The 24257-nt window shown below is 37.2% G+C and overlaps 1 protein-coding gene across 2 annotated transcripts in view; it reads left to right on the plus strand.

Moving 5' to 3' along the window:
- PKD2L2 (polycystin 2 like 2, transient receptor potential cation channel) overlaps positions 1 to 24257 on the plus strand; it is a 40868-nt gene that overhangs the window by 2132 nt on the left and 14479 nt on the right. For both annotated transcript variants that reach the window (XM_070465416.1, XM_070465417.1), the window contains exons 3-8: positions 493 to 626; positions 1176 to 1432; positions 4284 to 4505; positions 7210 to 7438; positions 18823 to 18993; positions 19490 to 19671. In XM_070465416.1, the coding sequence (XP_070321517.1) occupies positions 493 to 626; positions 1176 to 1432; positions 4284 to 4505; positions 7210 to 7438; positions 18823 to 18993; positions 19490 to 19671 (1195 nt within the window). The remainder of the gene's footprint in view (positions 1 to 492; positions 627 to 1175; positions 1433 to 4283; positions 4506 to 7209; positions 7439 to 18822; positions 18994 to 19489; positions 19672 to 24257) is intronic.

Raw genomic sequence — 24257 nt, forward strand, 5'->3', positions numbered from 1 at the left:
TTTCAATCTTATCATATGCCAAAACATAGTTTTAAGTGTTCCATGTGAACTATCTCACTTCTCAAAACATTAAAAGATATCCCTATGGTGGGATAAAAAAAAATCTGTTTGATTTTAAAGTTCATATCCTTAACTACTTACCAAATTGTGCTGCATACTCCCAGTGTTGGAAAAAAGCCAATTTGCATGATAGTATGTAAAATGTAGTCTCAGTTTTGTAAAAATAAAGTTGTCTTCTCTATATTGTGTTTGCATTTAGAAAAATCTGAAGAATATATGCCAAACCTAACTCTTACATAGTAGGTTAAAGAAAAGTTCTTCCTGTTTTGTATTTTTATATTTTAGTTTTTTTATTATTGCTTTTATAGTTAGCAAAATAAAACTGAATTTTCAAAACAAAATTAGGAACAAATTACAAGTACATTTTTAATCCTGATAAAAACTTGAGTTTTTTTTAACATAAGTTTTAAAATAAAAAATTTTTTTCCTTAGTGACTTTTGGGATGGTAAACCCACATATGTATTACTTAAACAAAGTTATGTCATCTCTATTTTTGGACACATCTGTGGCTGGTGAAGAAAGAACCAACTTTAAGTCTATTCGCAGCATAACTGACTTTTGGAAGGTAAGGTGTGATTGGATGAAATAGTTTTAGGTATTGCATAAAAAAGCCTTTGGCACACATCATAGGGACTTTGATACGTATTTATTGAAGGAATGAATAAAAATAAATGTCATTTCTTCAAACTATTATAATCAACCAATGTTTATTGAGAACCTGTGTTCTCAGTGTGATATAATTCTTATAACTTTAAAATTGTATATGGTGAAAATTACTGTTAAAAATGCCTTGAATTGCCAATAAATTCTTTGCCCATGTTGTGGCGAAGGGTTTTCAGTATACCCCTTAGAGAAGAAAGGTTATAGAAATGAGTTAATACTTGTTAAGTGCTTAGAACAGTACATATAAAGTACTCAGTAAATGTTAACCATCTTCATTATAATCAACATCATCTACCATTACCATTATTAATGGTGGCTTGGCTAATAATTTTCATACTTGTCCTCAAAATCACTGTTTTTTATATTCTTATGGATAACATTATGAATGTAGATTCTGTTCACAGTTGACATGAAAATATTTTTCCCGTAATATGTATTTTTCTATATGAAGTTTATGGAAGGACCCTTTTTGGATGGTCTGTACTGGGACTCATGGTACAATAATGAGAAGCTGTATGATTTAAAGAACAGCAGTCGCATCTACTATGAGAATATACTTTTAGGACTCCCCAGAGTCCGTCAACTAAAAGTCCGCAATGGCACATGCAAGGTCTATTCATTCTTTCGGTCTTTGATGGATGAATGTTATGACAAATACACTTCTAAAAATGAAGATATGGCTGATTTTGGCCTTAAACAGGATACTGAGTAAGTAGTGTAAAATTACACATAACTTTTGTAGCACCTAGCATTGTATCTTCAAACAACTGTGAAAATATATTTATTTTCCAAATGATACCACAGGGAGCTGGCAGGTAAGGAGACTCTTTCAATAATAGTATCAAAGGAAGACTCAGAGGTGCAGTGCTGAGAAAAGGAAGAGTAAACCTGTTAATTTTTTGTTTACCATAGGACACAGAGTGTTTTTTTTCCCCCCAGCTGTGGTAGGTGAAGTGTTAAGTCATATTGAACACAAGGCAAAGTGCCCATTTTTGCTTTTATAATACTCAATCAGTTTCTCTGGCTCTGGCAAGATGCTCTTATACACATCCCAAATGCTTTTTGGGATCCCTAGGGAATGTCTCTGAAGTACTCCGCTGCTTTCTCACTCTGGCTTACTTCAGTGATATCTTGTATTGTTGCCAGTAGGGCTTCCCTGGTAGCTCAGCGGTAAAGAATCTGCCTGCAATGCAGCAGACCCTGGTTTGATCCCTGGGTTGGGCAGATCTCCTGGAGAAGGGACAGGCTGCCCACTCCAGTTTTCTTGGGCTTCCCTGGTGGCTCAGCTGGTAAAGGATCCACCTGCAATGCAGGAGACCTGGTTCGATCCCTGGGTCGGGCAGATCCCCTGGAGGGGGGCATGGCAACCCACTCCAGTACTTTTCCCATGGATAGAGGAGCCCGACAGGCTACAGTCCATGACATCGCAAAGAATCGGACAGAACTGAGCAACTCAGCACAGCACAACATCTTGAAAGGGGGCAGTTAGGTTTACAGACACTGCATCAGATGATGCCTGCCAAAGATATTTTGGCCATTGTTCTCCAAAGTGGCTGTGGTTAATACTAGTATAGATTCACATCTACACTTTACATTGAAAATGTAAAAGCCCAGTGCCACTAACACTACCTACCTTTAACATGGAAGGTACTGGTATCATTGCATATAAGGTCATATGAAATCATAGAGGCAAAGTATCTTTTTTAGAATTTGATATTTATCAAAGTGATGCAAACATTTACAAAGGTCCACACTTTCCTGCTCATAATTTCCATTCCACAAGCAACCACTTTCAGTTGTTTCTTGTATATACTTCACATTTCTAAATAGTATGCAGATACTGCTATTACTTGGTTTTATAGTTTTGTATATCTATTGTCTCTGTCACAGAAAGTGTGTGTCATATATCCTTCTTATACCACTCTCTCCTTCAACAAACTTCCTATTCCTCTTAGCCTATGGTTATACTATAATGTTGTTAATCATTAGTCAATGTTTATTTTATATTTATATAAATATAAGTACAGTAACTACATTTCCCTTCTTGAGCAGTTTCCCCAGTATCCCTAGGACTGATCATTGCTTTGTGGGTTTGTTAACTTATTTTCTCTTTGTATGAGTTTTGGGCGTTCTTGAGGGCCACAACGTGCTTGTATAGTTCTCTTGTTTTGTATATCAGTTCTTAAGTATAATGACACATTCTCTTAAATATTATACTGCTATAATAGTATAATAGTACCACACACCATTTCCCTTTCAATAAAAAATTATGAGATAAGTCAATTATTTAAGTACACATTTTAATTTGATCTCAAGACTAATCTGTTAGGTATTCTAACATTCCAAATTATAACAACTACAAATAATTTACATTCCAAAATTAACATGGATTTAGACTTTTAATATGTGTCATTTCCTAACAACCAAAATACAAATCAAGTTGTGTTTGTCTTTCTAAAATGCAACATTCATTAATTAAAACCAGTATTAAAAATTGAAGTAGGAGAGGGTTAGCATAACAAACATTCTTGTTTCATTTTAACAATCATGTGGAAAACGTGCAAAGATACAACTATGGAATCTTCATTAAATGAGTATTTTTTCTTAGTGTTATCATTTTTATCTTCTCTGGTGAAAGCAAACATGGTATTAATGATAGGAAAACAAGTTTAAGCACAGCATCTTTGGATAATTGTTCAGATCTGTTTGGGGAGACTAAATAGGAACTGAAATGAAGAATCAAAGCTTAATTTTTTGATATCCATAACTAAGTTCACTGGGCTTCCTGAACTGCTCAGTGGGTAAAGCATCTGCCTGCAATGCAGGAGACGCAGGAGACACGGGTTCAATCCCTGAGACAGGAAAATGCCCTGGAGGAGGAAATGGCAAACCCAGTCCAGTATTCCTGCCCAGAGAATTCCATGGACAGAGGAGCCTGACAGCTCTAGTCCAAAGGGTCACAGAGTCGGACACAACTGAACACACAACTGAACACACACAGGCACACACACACAACTAAGTTAAAAGTAGAAAGAATGGAAACAAAATTTACTTACATAGATTTTACTTTGTGTACTTTCATTAAAATAAGATACCTATATAACAACATAGACATTGTAACAAAGTTTTTATTTATTGGACATTTATAAATGGTATATGACTGTTAGAAGCCACACTGTAAAGCATCTTTTCCCCACACTGAGGCAGATATTTCTGACTTAAAACCCTGGATGTTCTTGTCCTCCTCAAAGACTGAAGATAAGACAACAGGTACATGTTAATGAAAAAAAAATGCATCATTGTTTTCTAGATTTCAAGTTCCCTGAGGCAATGGACTAAACTTTTTTTTCTCATAGCACTTGTCCACAATAAGCACTAAAAAATGAAAACATATGCAACCTTAATCCTTTTAGCTTAATCCTTAACCACCTTACTTCAAAATTACTGTAATGCTTATGAACTTAGTACTACTTTTTTTAAACTACTTTTGAACCAAAAGTTAACTCTTATTCTTGGTCAAGCTTTCTCATCTCTCCATTATTCTTTTTTTGTCTAACAGATGGAAGTACTCTTCTCCTGGTATGAACTCCCCTTGGCACTGGGGATTTGTTGGTGTTTACCAAAATGGGGGGTATATTTTCACTTTATCAAAATCAAAATCTGAAACCCTAAACAAGTTCATTAACCTCCGAATGAACAGCTGGATCACAAGAGGCACTAGAGTTATTTTTATTGATTTTTCAGTATACAATGCTAATGTAAATCTATTTTGCATTATCAGGTGAGTGACTCAAGACCTCTTATTAGTATATTGAATTTAAAAGGCATCCAGAGCCCTCTAGAGTTTCCAGTTTGAGCATGTTTGTACTGAGATTAAAATCATAAGCTCCAATGTAAATATAATGTAGTTCCTCCAATAATGATGAAGAAAAAGCAACATCATATTCATTGTTTCACTGCTTCAGGATATATTGCAGAACATGAAGAATTACATACAGTAGGTTAGTTTTATATTACTTAAGAATATATAGCCTTATTTCTTGTCATTCTGCAGCTGGACAAATCTAACATTTAGCCCTAAAAATTTCTTCCTTTAAATCAGATCGTTCAAATCTGTTGATTTCCTTTCACAATGAGCTTCTTTATTAAGTTATTAATTTTTGTCTCAAGAATGAACAATTTAACATTCAAACAATATTTAACAAGAGCCAACATCCTAGACATGATTATAGCCAATGATGATTTGCAAATGGCCCCAATTCTTCACATCTTTGCCATGTAAACTTGTAGTACCCTGTCACCTAGGGCAGGGTGCAATACCCCAGAACTAGATACTAGGCTCAACCATGTGACTTTCTTTGGTCAATGGAATGTCAGTATATATGATAAAAGCAAGGGCTTCCCAGGTGGCACTAGTGGTAAAGAACCCGCCTGCCAATGCAGGAGATATAAAAGACATGGGTTTGATCCCTGGGTCGGGAAAATCTGCTAGAGGAAGGCATAGCAACCCACTCCAGTATCCTTGCCTGGAGAATCCCATGAACAGAGGAACCTGGCAGGCTACAGTCCATACAAAGAGTTTGACACAACTGAAGCGATTTAGCATGCACACATGCATGATACACGCAGAAATTTGAAAGCAGTTTGTACATTAAAACTTGCTGTCTTGTACTTCTACTATTACTTGAGAATAACATGCCAGGGCTAACCCGTTGGACCCAAGAAAAGGATGAGAGACATCCCCTCTATCAAGGAGGAGGAGGAAACAGCCGAAGAGAAAAAAATTATTTCTGTAGGTCTGATTATCTTAGATAATCTGCCTAACCTGGACCATACTATTTGCCTTAGGCCTGAGGACTGGCAAAGCAAATAGCATTACTGTGATTGAATCTGCTTGGGGATTGAATTGGCTTCTAAGCCATCTGGGAATGGGTGAATGCCTGATACAAGGTTCTGTTGGAAAGGAGGAATAGGATAGTGAATACTGGAGAGGTAAACACTAGTGTCCACTGAGTCTTAGTAAGCCACTTTTTTCTCTTGAGTTTTACATTTTTCTTCCGAATGGAATATGGAATCAGCCTTTACTCTGAATGGGGAACTTGGCCCTTGTGCAACAGTGATGGTGAAAGATAGTCACAGCCTTTAAAATGTACAGAAATGAAAGCAAAAAAGAAAAAAAAAGAAATGAAAGCAAATGAATTACTGTCAGCAGCATGTTATAGTAGTTTCTTTCAGGGAATCAGCTTCTTACCAACAGTATTCACCTTTCCCGATAGTCCCCCCAGGGATAAAAGTAAAGAATACAAATCACTCCAATGTCCTAAATAAGAATAGAAACAATGGGGTAATTGGCTTACAGTTATACGAAGAACTGCTTGCAATACTACATTAAGTCCATATTTTCTGTCTCTAGGTTTCATGCTTATTTTATTTATCTTTTAAAATGTTTTTTAGAAATTTCAGCAGATTTTGAAACTTTTACCTGGTAGTATAATCAATAGTTGTATGGGAGCATATTGCTTACACTACGACCTTATCCACTTATTTTCCTTTTTACACACATCTGGCAAACTAAATGCTCATCATTTTTTGCTTTTTGTTCACTAGTCTACACTTAAGGTCAAAATACTGAGTTTCATTCATTTCACTCACTTGCTCAAATTTGTGCACCGAATATACGCAAGGTGAAAAAAAAATCCTGTTTTCTATTTGTTAACTGGTGGTTTTGTTCTGGATTTTGGTAAGGTATTTTTGGGGTTGAGTGGGGCAGCACCTTATTCCAGTACCAATAAGATTTGCTAACACCTTCAGGTAGGAATAATTACATTATGAATTTGTGATAGAGATACTGGTTCCTTAAATTACTGCCAATTCTTAATTACCTGCAGTTATGGAAAAAACTAGGAATACAGGGAATTACCTAAAAATCTTTTTATATTTGGTACTGGAGTAATTTTTATACTTCTACTTGCATGTAGATCTTTGTATCCAAAATCTAGTGCCTAAAGTTAAATAGAAAACATTGGCTTTAATATAGTATGTTATCTTGAGATTTAGAAGCAAGAAGTATCTCTGATAAGCTAAACGGGGAGAGTGTATGTCCCTCCTCTGAAATATTTGGGGAGTCCTGAATAATAACAGTAACTAACAGTACAGCATGTTCTTGAACATCACCCCTTATTCTCTGGGGATAAATTAGCAGTCCAGTTATGAATGAGCAATCAAAACATAGAGTAAAATGAATGTAAAGTCACATCTTTCCTTCTTTCTCGTTTACACTGGTCTTTGACCACTGTGAATTTTCAGAGCACCAAAGAAAGTGGAGCATTAAAAAGAATTTTTTGAGCCTGTTACCCTGAGAAAACATATTTTGTACAAAATAACTATTAAAGTATACAACATCACTGACTGGAAATTTCAATTGAATTAGGTACTGAAATATAAATTCTTGAAATGCAGTTACTTTCACAAACCTCATTTTACAGATTGGTGGCAGAATTCCCTGCAACTGGAGGAATACTTACTTCATGGCAGTTTTACTCTGTGAAGCTCCTCAGATACGTTAGCTTCTATGATTATTTTATTGCTTCCTGTGAAATCATATTTTGTATTTTTATTATTGTCTTTGCAATACAAGAAATCAAAAAACTGAAAGAATTTAAATTTGCCTACTTCAAAAGTATTTGGAACTGGCTAGAATTATTACTTTTGGTGGTAAGTATATTTTCACAGATATGGCTGATAGAAATCACATCTGAACCCACAAATGAGGGAGCCGTAAAAAAAAAAAAAAGTAGAATTTTCTATTCATCTGTGATTTATTCTAAAAGCCGTAAGTATCAACCATAAGATGAACTGTCAAAGTAGGTATTAATGGTGTGCCTCCAAAAGGGAGAAGTCTTTTTTTCTCTGATTTGGTCCTTATGAGAACTAGCATAAACCTAGAGGAATAGGTGATTCCATAGGTATTATGACTTAATTGGCACAGTTAAGTCTCCCTATTCCCACCCAAAAATATGTATTTCTTACAGGAATGTATTGAAAATAAAGATTATTTGCAGGCGAGGTCCTTTAAAATGTATTCTACATTGCCTAAATCTGCTATCCTGAATTTTTAAATACGTAAAAGACAAGCCTAGGCAGAATACTAAAGGTGGGGATAAGGTTTGAGAAGCCAGAGCGGGTAGCTTGTAGGCCCAGAGGTGCCACGAGGATTGGAGGAATAGTCCTTGAAAGAAGCTCCAAAGACTGCCAGTTCTTAAAACTAGAAAATACTAAAATAAATGTAGAGGGGAGGGCAAGACAAATTGTAAGACTTTGGTTTTAGGAACAGTGAGCAAATATTCAGGCTTATACAATCTGATCTTTCACTCTTATTTGTCCTTAGTTATAGCCAACAACTGAGTGTGTGTGTCTGTGTATTTGTGTGTATATATATTTATATTATATATAATTATATATTTTAGCCTGACAGTGACAAGACAGGTCCAGGTCACCTGTTCCCAATGGCAGAACTTCACAGACTTGCCAGGCCTTCTACCTGGTGTATGTGTGTGTATGTGTGTGTATGTGTGTGTGTGTTTGTGTGTGTGTGTATGTATAAAATTTGTTTCCCAAAACCAAACTGAAAGTTTTTCTGGTACTCCCCAATAATGTTTAACATAGGGCATAAGCATTAAATGTTTAACTGAGTATTTTAGGGAAGAGAAGTCAAAGGAAATTTTTCATAATAGTTTTAACAGTCATATAGCTTTATAATAATAATAGATAAAAGATAATCTGGTTCAAAAATCCTCTCCTAAAAGAATTGTTAGACACAGCCACCAGCCCAGAGCTGGACCACATGAGTGCAATTGCACACCCCCTGCTCCAGAATCCTCCAGAGTCAGGTGGAGTGTGCTGCATGGGGTATTTATAAACTCTGGGATAAAGCCAGGCAGAAAGAATTAGATCGCGATGTCCCAGCATGGCCCTTCACTATTCAGCCCCAACACACACCTGTTTACCTGGACTGCACCTGGAAGAGCTGCAACCAAATCTGCCTTCCTCCAGTCCCCCCTGGTGGTTTCCAAACTGCCCAGACCTGCCATAAACCACTGAATCCCAAATGATGACAGCATTCTTCCATGTTCCATTATTTCAGAACTAGTTTGGAGAAATCAAGCCCTGAGACTTTGGAGTGGGAGCACTGAATCCAAGATCCTAGACACCAGTGAACTAACCCTAGGGAGTATCAAATAGTGAGAACTCACACAAAGGAAACCACTTGAATACAAGACCCAGCATCACCCAACCACCAGTAGCACCCAGTGCAGGACGCCTCATCTAAACAACAAACAAAAATACAAACCTAATCATCAGCAAACAAGATTACCACCTCACTCAGCCTTGCCCATCAGAGGGAAAAAAAAAAAAAAAAAACAGCACAAATCTCACCCTATATGAAGCTTACACAAACCACTGGACCAACCTTGGGAGGGCAGAAACCAAAAGGAAGAAAGAATTCAACCTTGAAGCCTGGGAAAAGGAGCCCTCAAACACAGTAAGTTAAAAATAATAATAATGATGATGAAAAGGCAGAGAAATACTACACAAAAGAAGGAACAAACTAGAAACACAGAAGTCCAAATAAATGAAGGGGAAATAGGCAAACTACCTGAAAAAGAATTCAGAATAATAATGATAATAAAGATGATCAAAAACCTTGAAAACAAAATGAAGAAAATGCAAGAATCAATTAACAAAGACCTAGAAGAATTAAAGAATAAACATACAGAGACAACACAATTACTGAAATTAAAAATACTCTAGAAGGAATCAACAGCAGAGTATCTGAAGCAGAATAACGAATCAGTGAGCTGAAGATAAAATGGTGGAAATAACTTCTGAAGAACAGAATAAAGTTTAAAGAATGAATAGAACTGAGGATAGTCTCAGAGACCTCTGGGACAATACCAAATGCACCAACATTCAAATTATAGGGGTCTCAGAAGAAGAAGAGAAAAAGAAAGGGTATGAGAAAATTTTTGAAGAGATTATAGTTGAAAATTTCCCCAACATGGAAAAGGAAATAATCAAATCCAAGAGGCACAAAGAGTCCCATACAGGATAAACCCAAGGAGAAACACGCCAAGACACATACTAATCAAACTAACAAAGACTAAACACACAAAGACTATTAAAAGCAGCAAGGGAAAAGCAACAGGTAACATACAAGAGAAACCCCATACGCTTAACAGAAACCCTATACACTTTCAGCAGAAACTCTGCAGGCCTGAAGGGAATGGCAGGATATATTTAAAGTAGTGAAAGGGAAAAATCTACAACCAAGATTACTATACCCGGCAAGGATCTCATTCAAAATTGATGGAGAAATAAAAAGCTTTTCAGACAAGCAAAAGTTAAGAGAATTCAGTACCACCAAACCAGCTTTGCAACAAATATTAAAGGGACTTATATAGTAAAGAAAGACAAGAGAGGAAAAAAGATCTACAAAATCAACCCCAAACAATTAAGAAAATGGCAGTAGGAATGTATATATCAATAATTGCTTTAAATGTAAGTGGATTAAATGCTCTAACCAAAAGACAGAGACTGGCTGAATGGATACAAAAACAAGACCCATATATATGCTGTCTATAAGAAACCCACTTCAGATCTAAAGACACATATAGACAAAGTGAGAGGATGGAAAAATATATTCCATGCAAATGGAAAGCAAAGAAAGCTGGAGTAGCAATCCTCATATCAGACAAAACAGACCTTAAAGAAGATTACAAGAGATAAGGAAGGACACTACATAATGATCAAGGGATCAATCCAAGAGGAAGACATAACAACTGTAAATATCTATGCACCCAACATAGGAGCACCTCAATACATAAGACAATCACTAACAGACATAAAAAGGAGAAACTGACAGTAACACAATAATAGTAGGAGACTCTGAACACCCCACTCACACCAATGGACAGATGATCAAAAGAGAAAATTAATAAGGAAACACAAGTCTTAAATGATACATCAGAGGAGATGGATCTTATTGATATCTTCAGGATATTCCATCCAAATGCAGGAGAATACACCTTCTCAAGTGCACATGGAACACTCTCAGGATAGACCACATCTTGGGTCACAAATCAAACCTTGGTAAATTTAAGAAAATCAAAATCATATCAAGCATCTTCTCTGACCACAATGCTATGAGACTAGATATCAGTTACAAGAAAAAAAGTGTAAGAAACACAAACCCATGGAGATTAAAACATGTTTCTAAATAACCAACAGGTTACTGAAGAAATCAAAAGGGAAATAAAAAAAAAATTCTAGAAACAAATGACAATGAAAACATGACAACTCAAAACGTATTCAGTTCAGTTCAGTTCAGTCGCTCAGTCATGTCCAACTCTGCGACCCCATGAATCACAGCACGCCAGGCCTCCATGTCCATCACCAACTCCCGGAGTTTACTCAGACTCATGCCCATCGAATCGGTGATGCCATCCAGCCATCTCATCCTCTGTCGGCCCCTTCTCCTCCTGCCCCCAATCCCTCCCAGCATCAGGGTCTTTTTCAGTGAGTCAACTCTTTGCATGAGGTGGCCAAAGTATTGGAGTTCCAGCTTCAGCATCGGTCCTTCCAATGAACACCCAGGACTGATCTCCTTTAGGATGGACTGGTTGGATCTCCTTGCAGTCCAAGGGACTCTCAAGAGTCTTCTCCAGAACCACAGTTCAAAAGCATCCATTTTTCGGCGCTCAGCTTTCTTCACAGTCCAACTCTCACATCCATACATGACCACTGGAAAAACCATAGCCTTGACTAGACGGACCTTTGTTGGCAAAGGAATGTCTCTGCTTTTTAATATGCTATCTAGGTTGGTCATAACTTTCCTTGGACGTAACAAAAGCAGTTCTAAGAGGGAAGTTTATAGCAATTCAATCCTACCTCAAAAAAACAAGAAAAACATTGAAAAGACAACCTAATTCTACACTTAAAACAACTGGAAAAACAAGAACCAAAAAAAAATCAGTAAAAGGAAATAAATCATAAAGATCTGAGCAGAAGTAAATGAAAAAGAAGTGAAAGAACCAATAGTAAAGATTAATAAAACTAAAAGCTGGTTCTTTGAGAAGATAAACAAAATTCACAAACCTTTAGCCAGACTCATCAAGAACAAAAGAGAATCAAATCAACAAACTTAGAAATAAAAAAGGAGAAATTACAACAGACAATGAAGAAATACAAAAGATTATAAGAGACTATTATGAACAACTATATGGCAATAAAATGGATAATCTAGAAGAAATGAGCAGATTCTTAGAAAAGTTCAGTCTTCCAAGAGTGAACCAGGAAGAAATAGAAGTTATGAACAACCCAATTACAAGCACTGAAATTGAAGCTGTGATAAAAAAAAATTCCCAGAAAACAAAAGCCTAGGACCAGAGGGCTTCACAGGAGAATTCTATCAAGTATTTAGAGAAGAGCTAATGCCTATCCTTCTAAAACTCCTTCAAAAAATTGCAGGGGAAGGAACACTTCCAAACTCATTCTACAAGGCACCATCACCCCAATACCAAAACCGGACAAAGACAGCACAAAAAAAGAAACCTACAATTACACGCCAGTCAGAATGGCTGCTATCCAAAAGTCTACAAGCAATAAACGCTGGAAAGGGTGTGGAGAAAAGGGAACCCTATTACACTGTTAGTGGGAATGCAAACTAGTACAGCCACTATGGAGAACAGTGTGGAGATTCCTTAAAAAACTGGAACTAGAACTGCCATATGACCCAGCAATCCCACTCCTGGGCATACACACCGAGGAAACCAGATCTGAAAGAGACACGTGCACCCCAATGTTCATCACAGCATTGTTTATAATAGCCAGGACATGGAAGCAACCTAGATGCCCATCAACAGACGAATGGATAAGGAAGCTGTGGTACATATACACTATGGAATATTACTCAGTCATTAAAAAGAATTCATTTGAATCAGTTCTGAAGAGATGGATGAAACTGGAGCCCATTATACAGAGTGAAGCCAGAAAGATAAAGACAAATACAGTATACTAACACATATATATGGAATTTAGAAATGGTAACGATAACCCTATATGCAAGACAGAAAAAGAGACACAGATGTACAGAACAGATTTTAGACTCTGTGGGAGAAGGCGAGGGTGGGATGTTCAGAGAGAACAGCACTGAAACAAGTATACTATCAAGGGTGAAACAGATCATCAGCCCAGGTTGGATGCATGAGACAAGTGCTCAGGGCTGGTGCACTGGGAAGACCCAGAGGGATGGGATGGAGAGAGAGGCGGGAGGGGGGATCAGGATGGGGAATACATGTAAATCCATGGCTGATTCATGTCAATGTATGGCAAAAACCACTACAATACTGCAAAGTAATTAGCCTCCAACTAATAAAAATAAATGGAAAAAAATAAAAATAAATAAATAAATAAAGACCTAAATGTAAGACCAGAGACTATAAAACTCTTAGAGGAAAACATAGGCAGAACAGTCAATGACATAAGTCAAAGCAGGATCCTCTATGACCCACCTCCTATAGTAATGGAAATAAAAACAAAAGTAAACAAGTGGGACCTGATTAAACTTAAAACCTTTTGCACAGCAAAGGAAACTATAAGCAAGGTGAAAAGACAACCCTCAGAATGGGAGAAAATAATAGCAAATGAAACAACTGACAAAGGATTAATTTCCAAAATATACAAGCAGCTCATACAACTCAATGCCAGAAGAACAACCAACCCAATCAAAAAGTGGGAGAAAGACGTAAATAGACATTTCTCCAAAGAAGACATACAGATGGCTAACAAACACATGAAAAGAGGCTCAGTATTGCTCATTATTAGAGAAATGCAAATCAAAACTACAATGAGATATCACCTCACACCGGTCAGAATGGCCATCATCAAAAAGTCTACAAACAATAAATGCTGGAGAGGGTATGGAGAAAAGGGAACGCTCTTGCACTGTTGGTGGGAATGTAAACTGATAGAGCCACTATGGAAGATGATTTGGAGATTCCTTAAAAAACTAGGAATAAAACCACTATATGACCCAGCAATCCCACTCCTAGGCATACACCCTGAGGAAACCAAAACTGAAAAAGAAACATGTGTCCCATTGTTCATTGCAGCACTATTTACAATAGCTAGAACATGGAAGCAACCTAGATGTCCATTGACAGATGAATGGATGGAGAAGTTGTGATACATATACACAAGGGACTCTTAGCCATAAAAAGGAATGTATTTGAGTCAGTTCCAATGAGGCAAATGAACTGAGAACCTATTTAATACGGAGTGAAGTAAGTCAGAAAGGGAAAGATAAATATCATATTCTAACACATATATACAGAATCTAGAAATGGTACTGAAGAATTTATTTACACTGCAGCAATGGAGAAATAGACATAGAGAATAGACTTATAGAAATAGGGAGAGGGGAGGAGAGGGTGAGATATATGGAAAGAGTAATATGGAAACTTACATTACCATATGTAAATTAGATAACCAACGAGAATTTGCTGTATAGCTAAGGAAACTCAAACAGGGGCTCTGTATTAACCTAGAGGGGTGAGATGGGGAGGGACATAGGATGGAGTTTCAAAAGGGTGGGGATATATGTATACCACTGAAGAAGGGAATGGCAAACCACTTCAGTATTCTTGCCATGAGAACCCCATGAACAGTATGAAAAAGCAAAAAGATAGGACACTGAAAGATGAAATCCCCAGGTCAGTAGGTGCCCAATATGCTACTGGAGATCAGTGGAGAATTAACTCCAGAAAGAATGAGATGGAGCCAAAGCAGAAACAACACCCAGTTGTGGATGTGACTGGTGATGGAAGTAAAGTCCCATGCTGTAAAGAGCAACATTGCATAAGAACCTGGAATGTTAGGTCCATGAATCAAGGCAAATTGGAAGTGGTCAAGAGATGGTAAATTGGAGATGGTAAGAGTGAACATCGACATTGCAGGAATCAGCTAACTAAAATGTACTGGAATGGGTGAACTTAACTCCGATGACCATTATATCTACTATTGTGGACAAGAATCCCTTAGAAGAAATGGAGTAGCTATCATAGTCAACAAAAGAGTCTGAAATGCAGTACTTGGATGCAGTCTCAAAAATGACAGCATAATCTCTGTTCATTTCCAAGGCAAACCATTCAATATCACAGTAATCCAAGTCTATGCCCTGACCAGTAGTGCTGAAGAAGCTGAAGTTGAATGGTTCTATGAAAACCTACAAGACCTTCTAGAACTAACACCCAAAAAAAGATGTCCTTTTCCTTATAGGGAACTGGAATGCAAAAGTAGGAAGTCAAGAGATACCTGGAGAAAAAGGCAAATTTGGCCTTGGAGTACAGAATGAAGCAGGGGAAAGGCAAATAGAGCTTTGCCAAGAGAAAGCATAGCAAGCACCCGCTTCCAATAAAACAAGGGAAGACTCTGCACATGGATATCACAAGATGGTCAATATCAAAATCACATTGATTATATTCTTTGCAGCCAAAGATGGAGAAGCTCAATACAGTCAGCAAAAACAAGACTGGGAGCTGACTGTGGCTCAGATCATGAACTCCTTATTGCCAAATTCAGACTTAAATTCAAGAAAGTAAGGAAAACCACTAGACCATTCACATATGACCTAAATCAAATCCCTTATGAGTATACAGCAGAACTGAGAAATAGATTCAAGAGATTAGATCTGACAGAGTGCCTGAAGAACTATGGATGGAGGTTCGTGACATTATACAGGAGACAGGGATCAAGACCATCCCCAAGAAAAAGAAATGCAAAAAGCAAAATGGTTGTCTGAGGAGGTCTTGTATATAGCTGTGAAAAGAAGAGAAGCAAAAGGCAAAAGAGAAAAGGAAATCTATACCCATTTGAATGCAAAGTTCCAAGGAATAGCAAGGAGAGATTAAAAAAAAAAAAAAAAAAAGCCTTCCTCAGTGATCATTGCAAAGAAATAGAGGAAAACAATAGAATGGGAAAGACTAGAGATCTCTTCAAGAAAATTAGAGCCTCGAAGGGAACATTTCATGCAAAGATGGGCACAATAAAGGACAGAAATGGTACGGACCTAACAGAAGCAGAAGATATTAAGAAGAGGTAGTAAGAATACACAGAAGAACTATACAAAAAAGATTTTCACGACCCAGATAATCACGATGGTTTGGTCACTCACCTAGAGCTAGACACCCTGGAATGTAAAGTCAAGTGAGCCTTAGGAAGCATCACTATGAACAAAGCTAGTGGAGGTGATGGAATTCCAGTTGAGCTATTTCAAATCCTGAAAGATGATGCTGTGAAAGTGCTGCACTCAATATGCCAGCAAATTTGGAAAACTCAGCAGTGGCCACAGGACTGGAAAAGGTCAGTTTTCATTCCAATCTCAAAGAAAGGCAATGCCAAAGAATGCTCAAACTACCACACAACTGCACTCATCTCACACACTAGTAAAGTAATGCTCAAAACTCTCCAAGCCGGGCTGCAGCAATACATGAACTGTGAACTTCCAGATGTTCAACCTGGATTTAAAAAAGGCAGAGGAACCAGAGATCAAATTGCCAACATCTGTTGGATCATCAAAAAAGCAAAAGAGTTCCAGAAAAACATTTACTTCTGCTTTATTGACTATGCCAAAGCCTTTTACTGTGTGGATCACAACAAACTGTGGGAAATTCTTCAAGAGATGGGAATATCAGACCACCTGACCTGCCTCCTGAGAAATCCATATGCAGGTCAAGTAGCAACAGTTAGAACTGGACATGGAACAAGACTAGTTCCAAATTGGGAAAGGAGTACATCAAGGCTGCATATTGTCACCCTGTTTATTTAACTTATATGTAGAGTACATCATGAGAAATGCTGGGCTGGATGAAGCACAAGCTGGAATCAAGATTGCCAGGAGAAATATCAATAGTCTACGGCCATACCACCCTGAACGCGCCCGATCTCGTCTGATCTCGGAAGCTAAGCAGGGTCGGGCCTGGTTAGTACTTGGATGGGAGAAATATCAATAACCTCAGATATGCAGATGGCATCATACTTATTGCAGAAAACGAAGAACTAAAGAGCCTCTTGATGAAAGAGGAGAGTGAAAAAGTTGGCTTAAAATTCAACATTCAGAAAACTAAGATCATGGCATCTGGTCCCATCACTTCATAGCAAATAAATGGGGAAGCAATGGAAAGAGTGAGAGACTTTATTTTGGGGGAGGATCCAAAATCACTGCAGATGGTGACTGCAGCCATTAAATTAAAAGACGCTTCCTCCTTGGAAGAAAAGTTATGACCAACCTAGACAGCATATTAAAAAGCAGACATTACTTTGCCAACAAAAGTCCATCTAGTCAGAGCTATAGTTTTTCCAGTAGTCATGGATGGATGTGAGAGTTGGACTGTAAAGAAAGCTGATCACCGAAGAATTGATGCTTTTGTTTTTTTTTTTTTTTTTCTTTTCCATTTATTTTTATTAGTTGGAGGCTAATTACTTTACAGCATTGCAGTGGTTTTTGTCATACATTGAAATGAATTAGCCATGGATTTACATGTATTCCCCATCCCGGTCCCCCCTCCCACCTCCCTCTCCACCCCATCCCTCTGGGTAGAATTGATGCTTTTGAACTGTGGTGTTGGAAATGACTCTTGAGAGTCCCTTGGACTGCAGAGATCCAACCAGTCCATCCTAAAGGAAATCAGTCCTGAATATTCATTGGAAGGACTGATATTGAAGCTGAAGCTCCAATACTTTGACCACCTGAAGCAAAGAAATGACTCACTGGAAAAGACCCTGATGCTGGGAAAGATTGAAGGCGGAAGCAACCTAGATGCCCATCAGCAGACGAATGGATAAGGAAGCTGTGGTACATATACATCATGGAATATTACTCAGCCATTAAAAAGAATTCATTTGAATCAGTTCTAATGAGATGGATGAAACTGGAGCCCATTATACAAAGTGAAGTAAGCCAGAAAGATAAAGACCAATACAGTATACTAACGCATATATATGGAATTTAGAAAGATGGTAATGATAACGCTATATGCAAGACAGAAAAAGAGACACAGATGTACAGAACAGACTTTTGGACTCTGTGGGAGAAGGCAAGGGTGGGATGTTCTAAGAGAATAGCATTGAAACAAGTATACTATCAAGGGTGAAACAGATCACCAGCCCAGGTTGGATACATGAGACAAGTGCTCAGGTCTGGTGCGCTGGGAAGACCCAGAGGGATGGGATGGAGAGGGAGGTGGGACGGGGATCAGGATGGGGAACACATGTAAATCCATGGCTGTTTCATGTCAATGTATGGCAAAAACCACTACAATACTGTAAAGTAATTAACCTCCAACTAATAAAAATAAATGAAAAAAAAAAAGATTGAAGGCGGGAGGAGAAGGGGACGACAGAGGATGAGATGGTTGGATAGCATCACTGACTCGATGTACATTAGTTTGAGTAAACTCTCAGAGCTGGTGATGGGCAGGGAGGCCTGGCATGCTGTAGTCCATGGGGTTGCAAAGAGTCAGACATGACTGAGGGACTGAACTGAACTGATATGTATACCTGTGGCTGATTCTTTTTGAGGTTTGACAGAAAACAACAAAAGTCTATAAAGCAATTATCCTTCAATAAAAAATCAATAAAATTTTTAAAAAGAGTTGTTACAGAGTCCTAAAGGGGGTTATTTCTTTGGAACTGTAAAAAAATTTTTTCTTAAGAGTGAAAAATATTAAACTCTTAGGTATCATGGAGCAAAAACTCTTATAGCCTAGTCAGAATTATATAATCATTTTATATATTTGTGTTTTATGCCTAAAGAAACAAAAAGGCATATAGATTTGCCAATACATATAGCCAATATTTTGTTACTTTTATAATTATGCTACCTTAAACTTCTATAAATTGAGGCTTACTTTAATTTATATAAAAGCCTATGTCTTATCCCTTCCTTTTGGTTGACCTTTTGATGAAGTTTTTCATGTATTTGTTTATAGGCTACAGATTTAGAGGTAGAAATGATAACTAACTCTTCTTATTTTTCCATTTAGTTATGTTTTTTGACTGTTTTCTTCAGCTCATACTCTAATATGCAAATATATCGCATGCTTGGACAACTGTTAAGAGATACTGAAAAATATTCAGACTTCTATTTTCTTGCATACTGGCACATTTATTACAATAATATAATTGCCATAACCATCTTCTTTGCATGGATAAAGGTATTTCTATTTTATCAGACATAACAGATTAGATATGTTTTATTATATTAGATAAAGGCCTTCCCTGGTGGCTCAGATGGTAAAGAGTCTGACTGCAGGGTGGGAGACCCGGGTTCAATCCCTGGGTTGGGAAGATCCCCTGGAGAAGGAAATGGTGACCCACTCCAGTATTCTTGCCTGGAAAATCCCATGGATGGCAGAGCCTGGCAGCTACAGTCCATGGGGTTGCAAAGAGTTGGACATGACTGAGCGACTTCACTTTGTTACACTAGATAATAAGAACTCAAACTACAAAGTTATGAAAAAAAAACAAAAAGATACTCTTAACTATACAGTAATTTTTAAAGTAGTTTGGCTTTGTGGTGATTGCTGGCAAATCCTCAAACATCCTTGACTATTATTAAGCATCTCTTTTAATTTGAAGCAGATTTCTTCTGAAATTAACTTTAAGTATAATCTTTAGTATTCTATTCCAATCAATTTTGTTCTTTTTCAGATATTCAAATTCATAAGCTTTAATAAGACAATGTCTCAGCTGTCATCAACCTTGTCACGATGTATCAAAGACATAATAGGATTTGCTATCATGTTTTTTATAATATTCTTTGCTTACGCTCAGTTAGGATTTCTTGTTTTTGGATCACAGGTTGACGACTTTTCCACTTTTCAAAATGCCATGTAAGCTCTTAGTATAAACTTAATTATATTTTCCAGTTTATAACAAAAAATCATGAAAATGCCTGTAAGTAGTGAAATAAGCTTTAAAAAATTTTTAAATGGTTTGATATTTTCACTGATGGCTAAATATCTGTTATATTCAAAGTGCAATTAGGCATTGAAAGATCCAAATTGATGGTGTTATCCACTCTTCACATGTTACTAGGTCAAGTTAGAAAAATAATTTTTTACTTTTCTAGAAGTGAAAATTTTATCTAAGTTAAAAAATATTGGCTCCATGTCTCCATAGTATCTATTCTCTGGGCAAAACAAATTCTAAGTGTTTTCTTTCAAGGGTATCTTTAGAATCCTTTCATTGATATTGACTTGACTGTCCTTTGCTCATCTGGCAAAGCTGAATTTTAAAAATAGCTTTATACACATAAAGCAACTAGCAGATAAAGAACTGATTAGGCAGAGTGCCTAGAAAAGTATTCAGGCTCTTCTTTAAAAGTGAGTAATTTTAATAAATAGACTTCCACTTTTGAGTAGGTAAAACAAGTTGTATTTATATATATATATATATATATATATATATATGCTTGTCTAAAACAGGGTTCCTCAACCTCCTGGATCTAAAGCCTGATGATCTGAGGTGGCGCTGATGTAATTAATAATAGAAACAAAGTGTACAATAAATGTCATGTGCTTAAATCATCTTGAAGCCATCCCTGCTTCTGCAGTCCATGGAAGAATTGTCTTCCACGAAACTCGTCCCAGTTGCCAAATACTTTGGGGTCTGCTGGTCTAAAATATCAGGTCTCAAAAATGTGTTCTGTACAATCTAGACTAAGATTATCTGGGGGAAATAGTTTCATATTTAAGAAAGTTTAGGAAATTTTGCATCACTCTTGGAAATTTGTAGTCCATGGTAACATATGGCTCTGAGAAAAACTGTACTACTTTCTTCAGTTCAGAATTCCTCAAATATGTCCATGGTCCTTTTACTCAGTTGGGGGTAAATTTTAGTGCAGACCATGGGATCACAAAGAGTCAGACATGTCTGAGCAACTAAACTGACTTAGTCGGAAAAATTTCATTATCCACATGTAAATAACTGAAGTACCACTGTTTGAAATAACATTTTTTCTGAAATAATCCTTTACTAAACAAGAGGATAGAATTCTACTTTCTACCTCTGCCACTAGCTATTTAATTTTTCTAGATCTTAATTTATCTGTAAATGAATGGGCTGAACTAAATCATTTCCAGAGGTCCCTTCCAACTACAAATGAGAAGTCTAATTAGTTTACCCTGAGTCAATGTTTGCAGTTTCAACAACTTCTTGGTCCCTTCCTAGGATCTTAAGTGTAAGTAATAAAACTAATTAATATTGGACATTAAATATGAATGTAATAATCTACAGAATCTTGGAAATGTGTCTCACCCTGGATAATGGGAGGAAAGAAGGTATAAGACACAAATTAAGCAGAAAGAAAAGTTTGGAATGGATTAATGAGGGAACTTCTGCTTTTGGTAATGATGTGCAAGGCTATTCAAATCAATCTCTTCACAATTTATGAGTGTCCAAAATCAGAAAGCAAGAACCCAGAGAAGTAGCTCCAGCATCCAAAGCTATTCGTCCCTGAAGGTTTTTTAAAAGATTTCAAGCTGTTATAAAATTTACCATCTTAACCACTTTTAAAACCATTTCTAAGAGTGAAGTACATTTGTATTGTTCAATCATCACCATCATTCATCTCCAGAAATCTTTCTTGCAAAACTGAAACTTATATTAAACAGGAATTCTCCCTTTCTCCCCCTACTCAAGCCCCTGCAACCATCATTGTACTTTTTGTCTCTGATTTTGATTACTTTAGGTAATTCTCATAGAATCATACAGTATGTGTCCATTTCTGACTTATTCCACTTGGCGTATCATCAACAATGTTGTAGAATGTCACGATTTCCTTCCTTTTTGAGGCTGAATAGTACTCCACTGTGTGTTACACACACACCACATATTGCTTATCCATTAATCTGTCAGTGACACTTGAGCTGCTTCCATATTTTCAATCTCCTGAATAATGCTACTGTGAAAACATGGTGTACAAATCGCTTTGAGATCCTACTTCGAATTCTTTTGGGTATATACCCAGAAGTAGAATTGTTGGATCATATGGTAATTCTATTTTGAATTTTCTGAGACCTGCTATACTGTTGTCCACAGTAGACACTGCATTTTACATTTCTTCTAACAGTGCATAGATGTTTCAATTTTTCCACAGCCTTATAAAAAATTATTTTGTTTTGATAGTAGCCATCCTAATGGGTGTGAGGTATGGTATCTCATTGTATTTTGTATTTGCATTTCTCTACTGATTAGCAATACTGAGCATCTTTTCATATGCTTATGCATATGTTGGTCCACTTGATGATGTCTCATAAGTCCCTTAAGGCTCTGTTCACTTTTTCTGTAAACTCTTCTCTTTCTGTTCCTCAAACTCAGTAATTTCAATGGCTCTATCTTCAAATTCACTAATTTTTTTTTTCTGCCTGCAAATCTACCTTTGAATTCCTCTAATGAATTTTCATTTCAGTTATTGTACTTTGCAGCTCTAGAATTGGTTTTTGGTTTGAGGTTTTCTTTTTCCTGATATTTCCATTTTGTTCATACTTAGTTTTCTTGACTTTCTCCAACTTCTTTTAGTTCTTTGAGCATCTTTAAAATGGTTAGGTCTAGTAGATCTGCCATGTGGTCTTACTCAGGGGTAGTTTCTGTTGATTCACTCTTTCCCTTTGAATAGGCCACACTCCCCTTTCTTTAAGTATGTCTTGTCATTTTTTGTTGAAAACTAGAAATTTAAGTGTAACAATGTGATAATTTTAGAAATCAGCTAATTTCCCTTCCTCAGGGCCCGCTATGTTTTCTGTTGTTGTTTTTCATTGTTAACTGTTTCCATGCTGAGGATCAGCCTGAGGTGTAAACTTAAAGGTCTTCTCAGGTCTGAGTCTGTGCCATTTCTTGGGTATGCATGGTGATTTTCTAATTTCCTCCACATATGCAGGGTTTTTTGTTTGTTTGTTTGTTTGTTTTTCTAGTGTCCTAGTCTTTAATGTCTGGTTCCCAAAGGGAAGAAAGAAAAAATGGAGGAAAGGGCATTGGGCTTTTCAATCCCAAGGACACTGCTTCGGCCAGAGAGGGAGGGACTTGCAACCAATGTAGTAGGATACCTGCCTGTCATCAGCAGCAGCAATCAGAACACAGATGCCTGATGTTTGGACAACCCAATCCTTCTTGCCCACCCTGGCTCCCACAAGCTATGCACAAGCTGCTCCAGGAATACACACAGGGCCACCTTCCATGGGCTGAGGGATTGGAAGTGTGTGTGCACATGCACACATGCTCACTCACTCACTGTCGTGTCCAACTCTTTACGACCCCATGGACTATAGTCCACCAGGCTCCTCTGTCCATGAAATTTTCCTGGCAAGAATGCTGGAGTGGGTTGCCAATTCCTCCTCCAGGGTTATCTTCCCAACTCAGGGATCAAACCAGAGTCTCCTGCATTGGGAGATGGATTCTCTACCACTGAGTCACCTGGGAAGCCCAGGAGGTGGGTAGCTGCTGTCAAACTAAAAGTTTAAATTCACCCAAATTGTACAGTCCTTTCCTAATTGTTGCAAGCCTTCAACAGACTCTAGAGTTCATTTCAAATGTTATATCAGATTGTGCCAGTGAGACTGTTGTCAAGGTGGTGAGACAGATTCCTAGTGCTCCTGACTCCATCTTCCCCAAAATCTCCGTGGAGGCATTTTTGCTGATCCAGAGGAAACAGTTAAGAAATTGGGTTCCTAGTTACTTCTCAAGGAGGAGACAGAAGAGAAACCCAGAGCCTTTGTGTCTGTGTTGGAAAGCGGGGTAGGGGGAGAAGAGCAGTGCCTGATAACCTCACCATACATAAAGCAGGGCTCTGAAGTGCTACAGCCTCAAGTTAAAAATAAATCCCTCAGTGACTTGAAGTAGGGGTTTAATCACCTAGGTATCCAGGGAACCTCATTATCTTGAACTTGGTTTAAGATAGCCCCAAGCTAGAATGTCCATATACACCTGCAGACACATATACAAATCTCTCTGGAGAATGGTATCTTCATCCCAAGTCCTTCAAGTATAATTTTCTGCTCATGGTCAAAGATAACCTCGTATAGAAGGAGGAAAAAATCCTAAGTAAGAACTAACAGATACAATAGACAACAGAAACAGACTCAAAGATTTCAAATAATAATAATGTATTTAGAGAAATAAAACACGTCAGAAAATATCTTTATAGAACAGGATAGTGTAAAAAGTGACATTTGAAAAAGTATCAAATACTTATCATTTCTTAAATACAACCTAAGCATAAAAAAATCATATTAGAAACACTTAAACAGAACCTCATATTCTCCTATGCCAGAGAGAAAAAAGTTTGATTTGCTGAGAAACTTTGGTCTCCTAATTCAGCATTTCTCTGTCTTATGTAAAAAGCATTTGAATCCAGTATTAGAAACTAGATAAATATTTTATATATGATTTAGTCAGGTCTCAGGTCCCAGGGACGGGGAGC

This window comes from Odocoileus virginianus, chromosome 3, assembly GCF_023699985.2.
Source record: "Odocoileus virginianus isolate 20LAN1187 ecotype Illinois chromosome 3, Ovbor_1.2, whole genome shotgun sequence".
NCBI classification, from domain to species: Eukaryota; Metazoa; Chordata; class Mammalia; order Artiodactyla; family Cervidae; genus Odocoileus; species Odocoileus virginianus.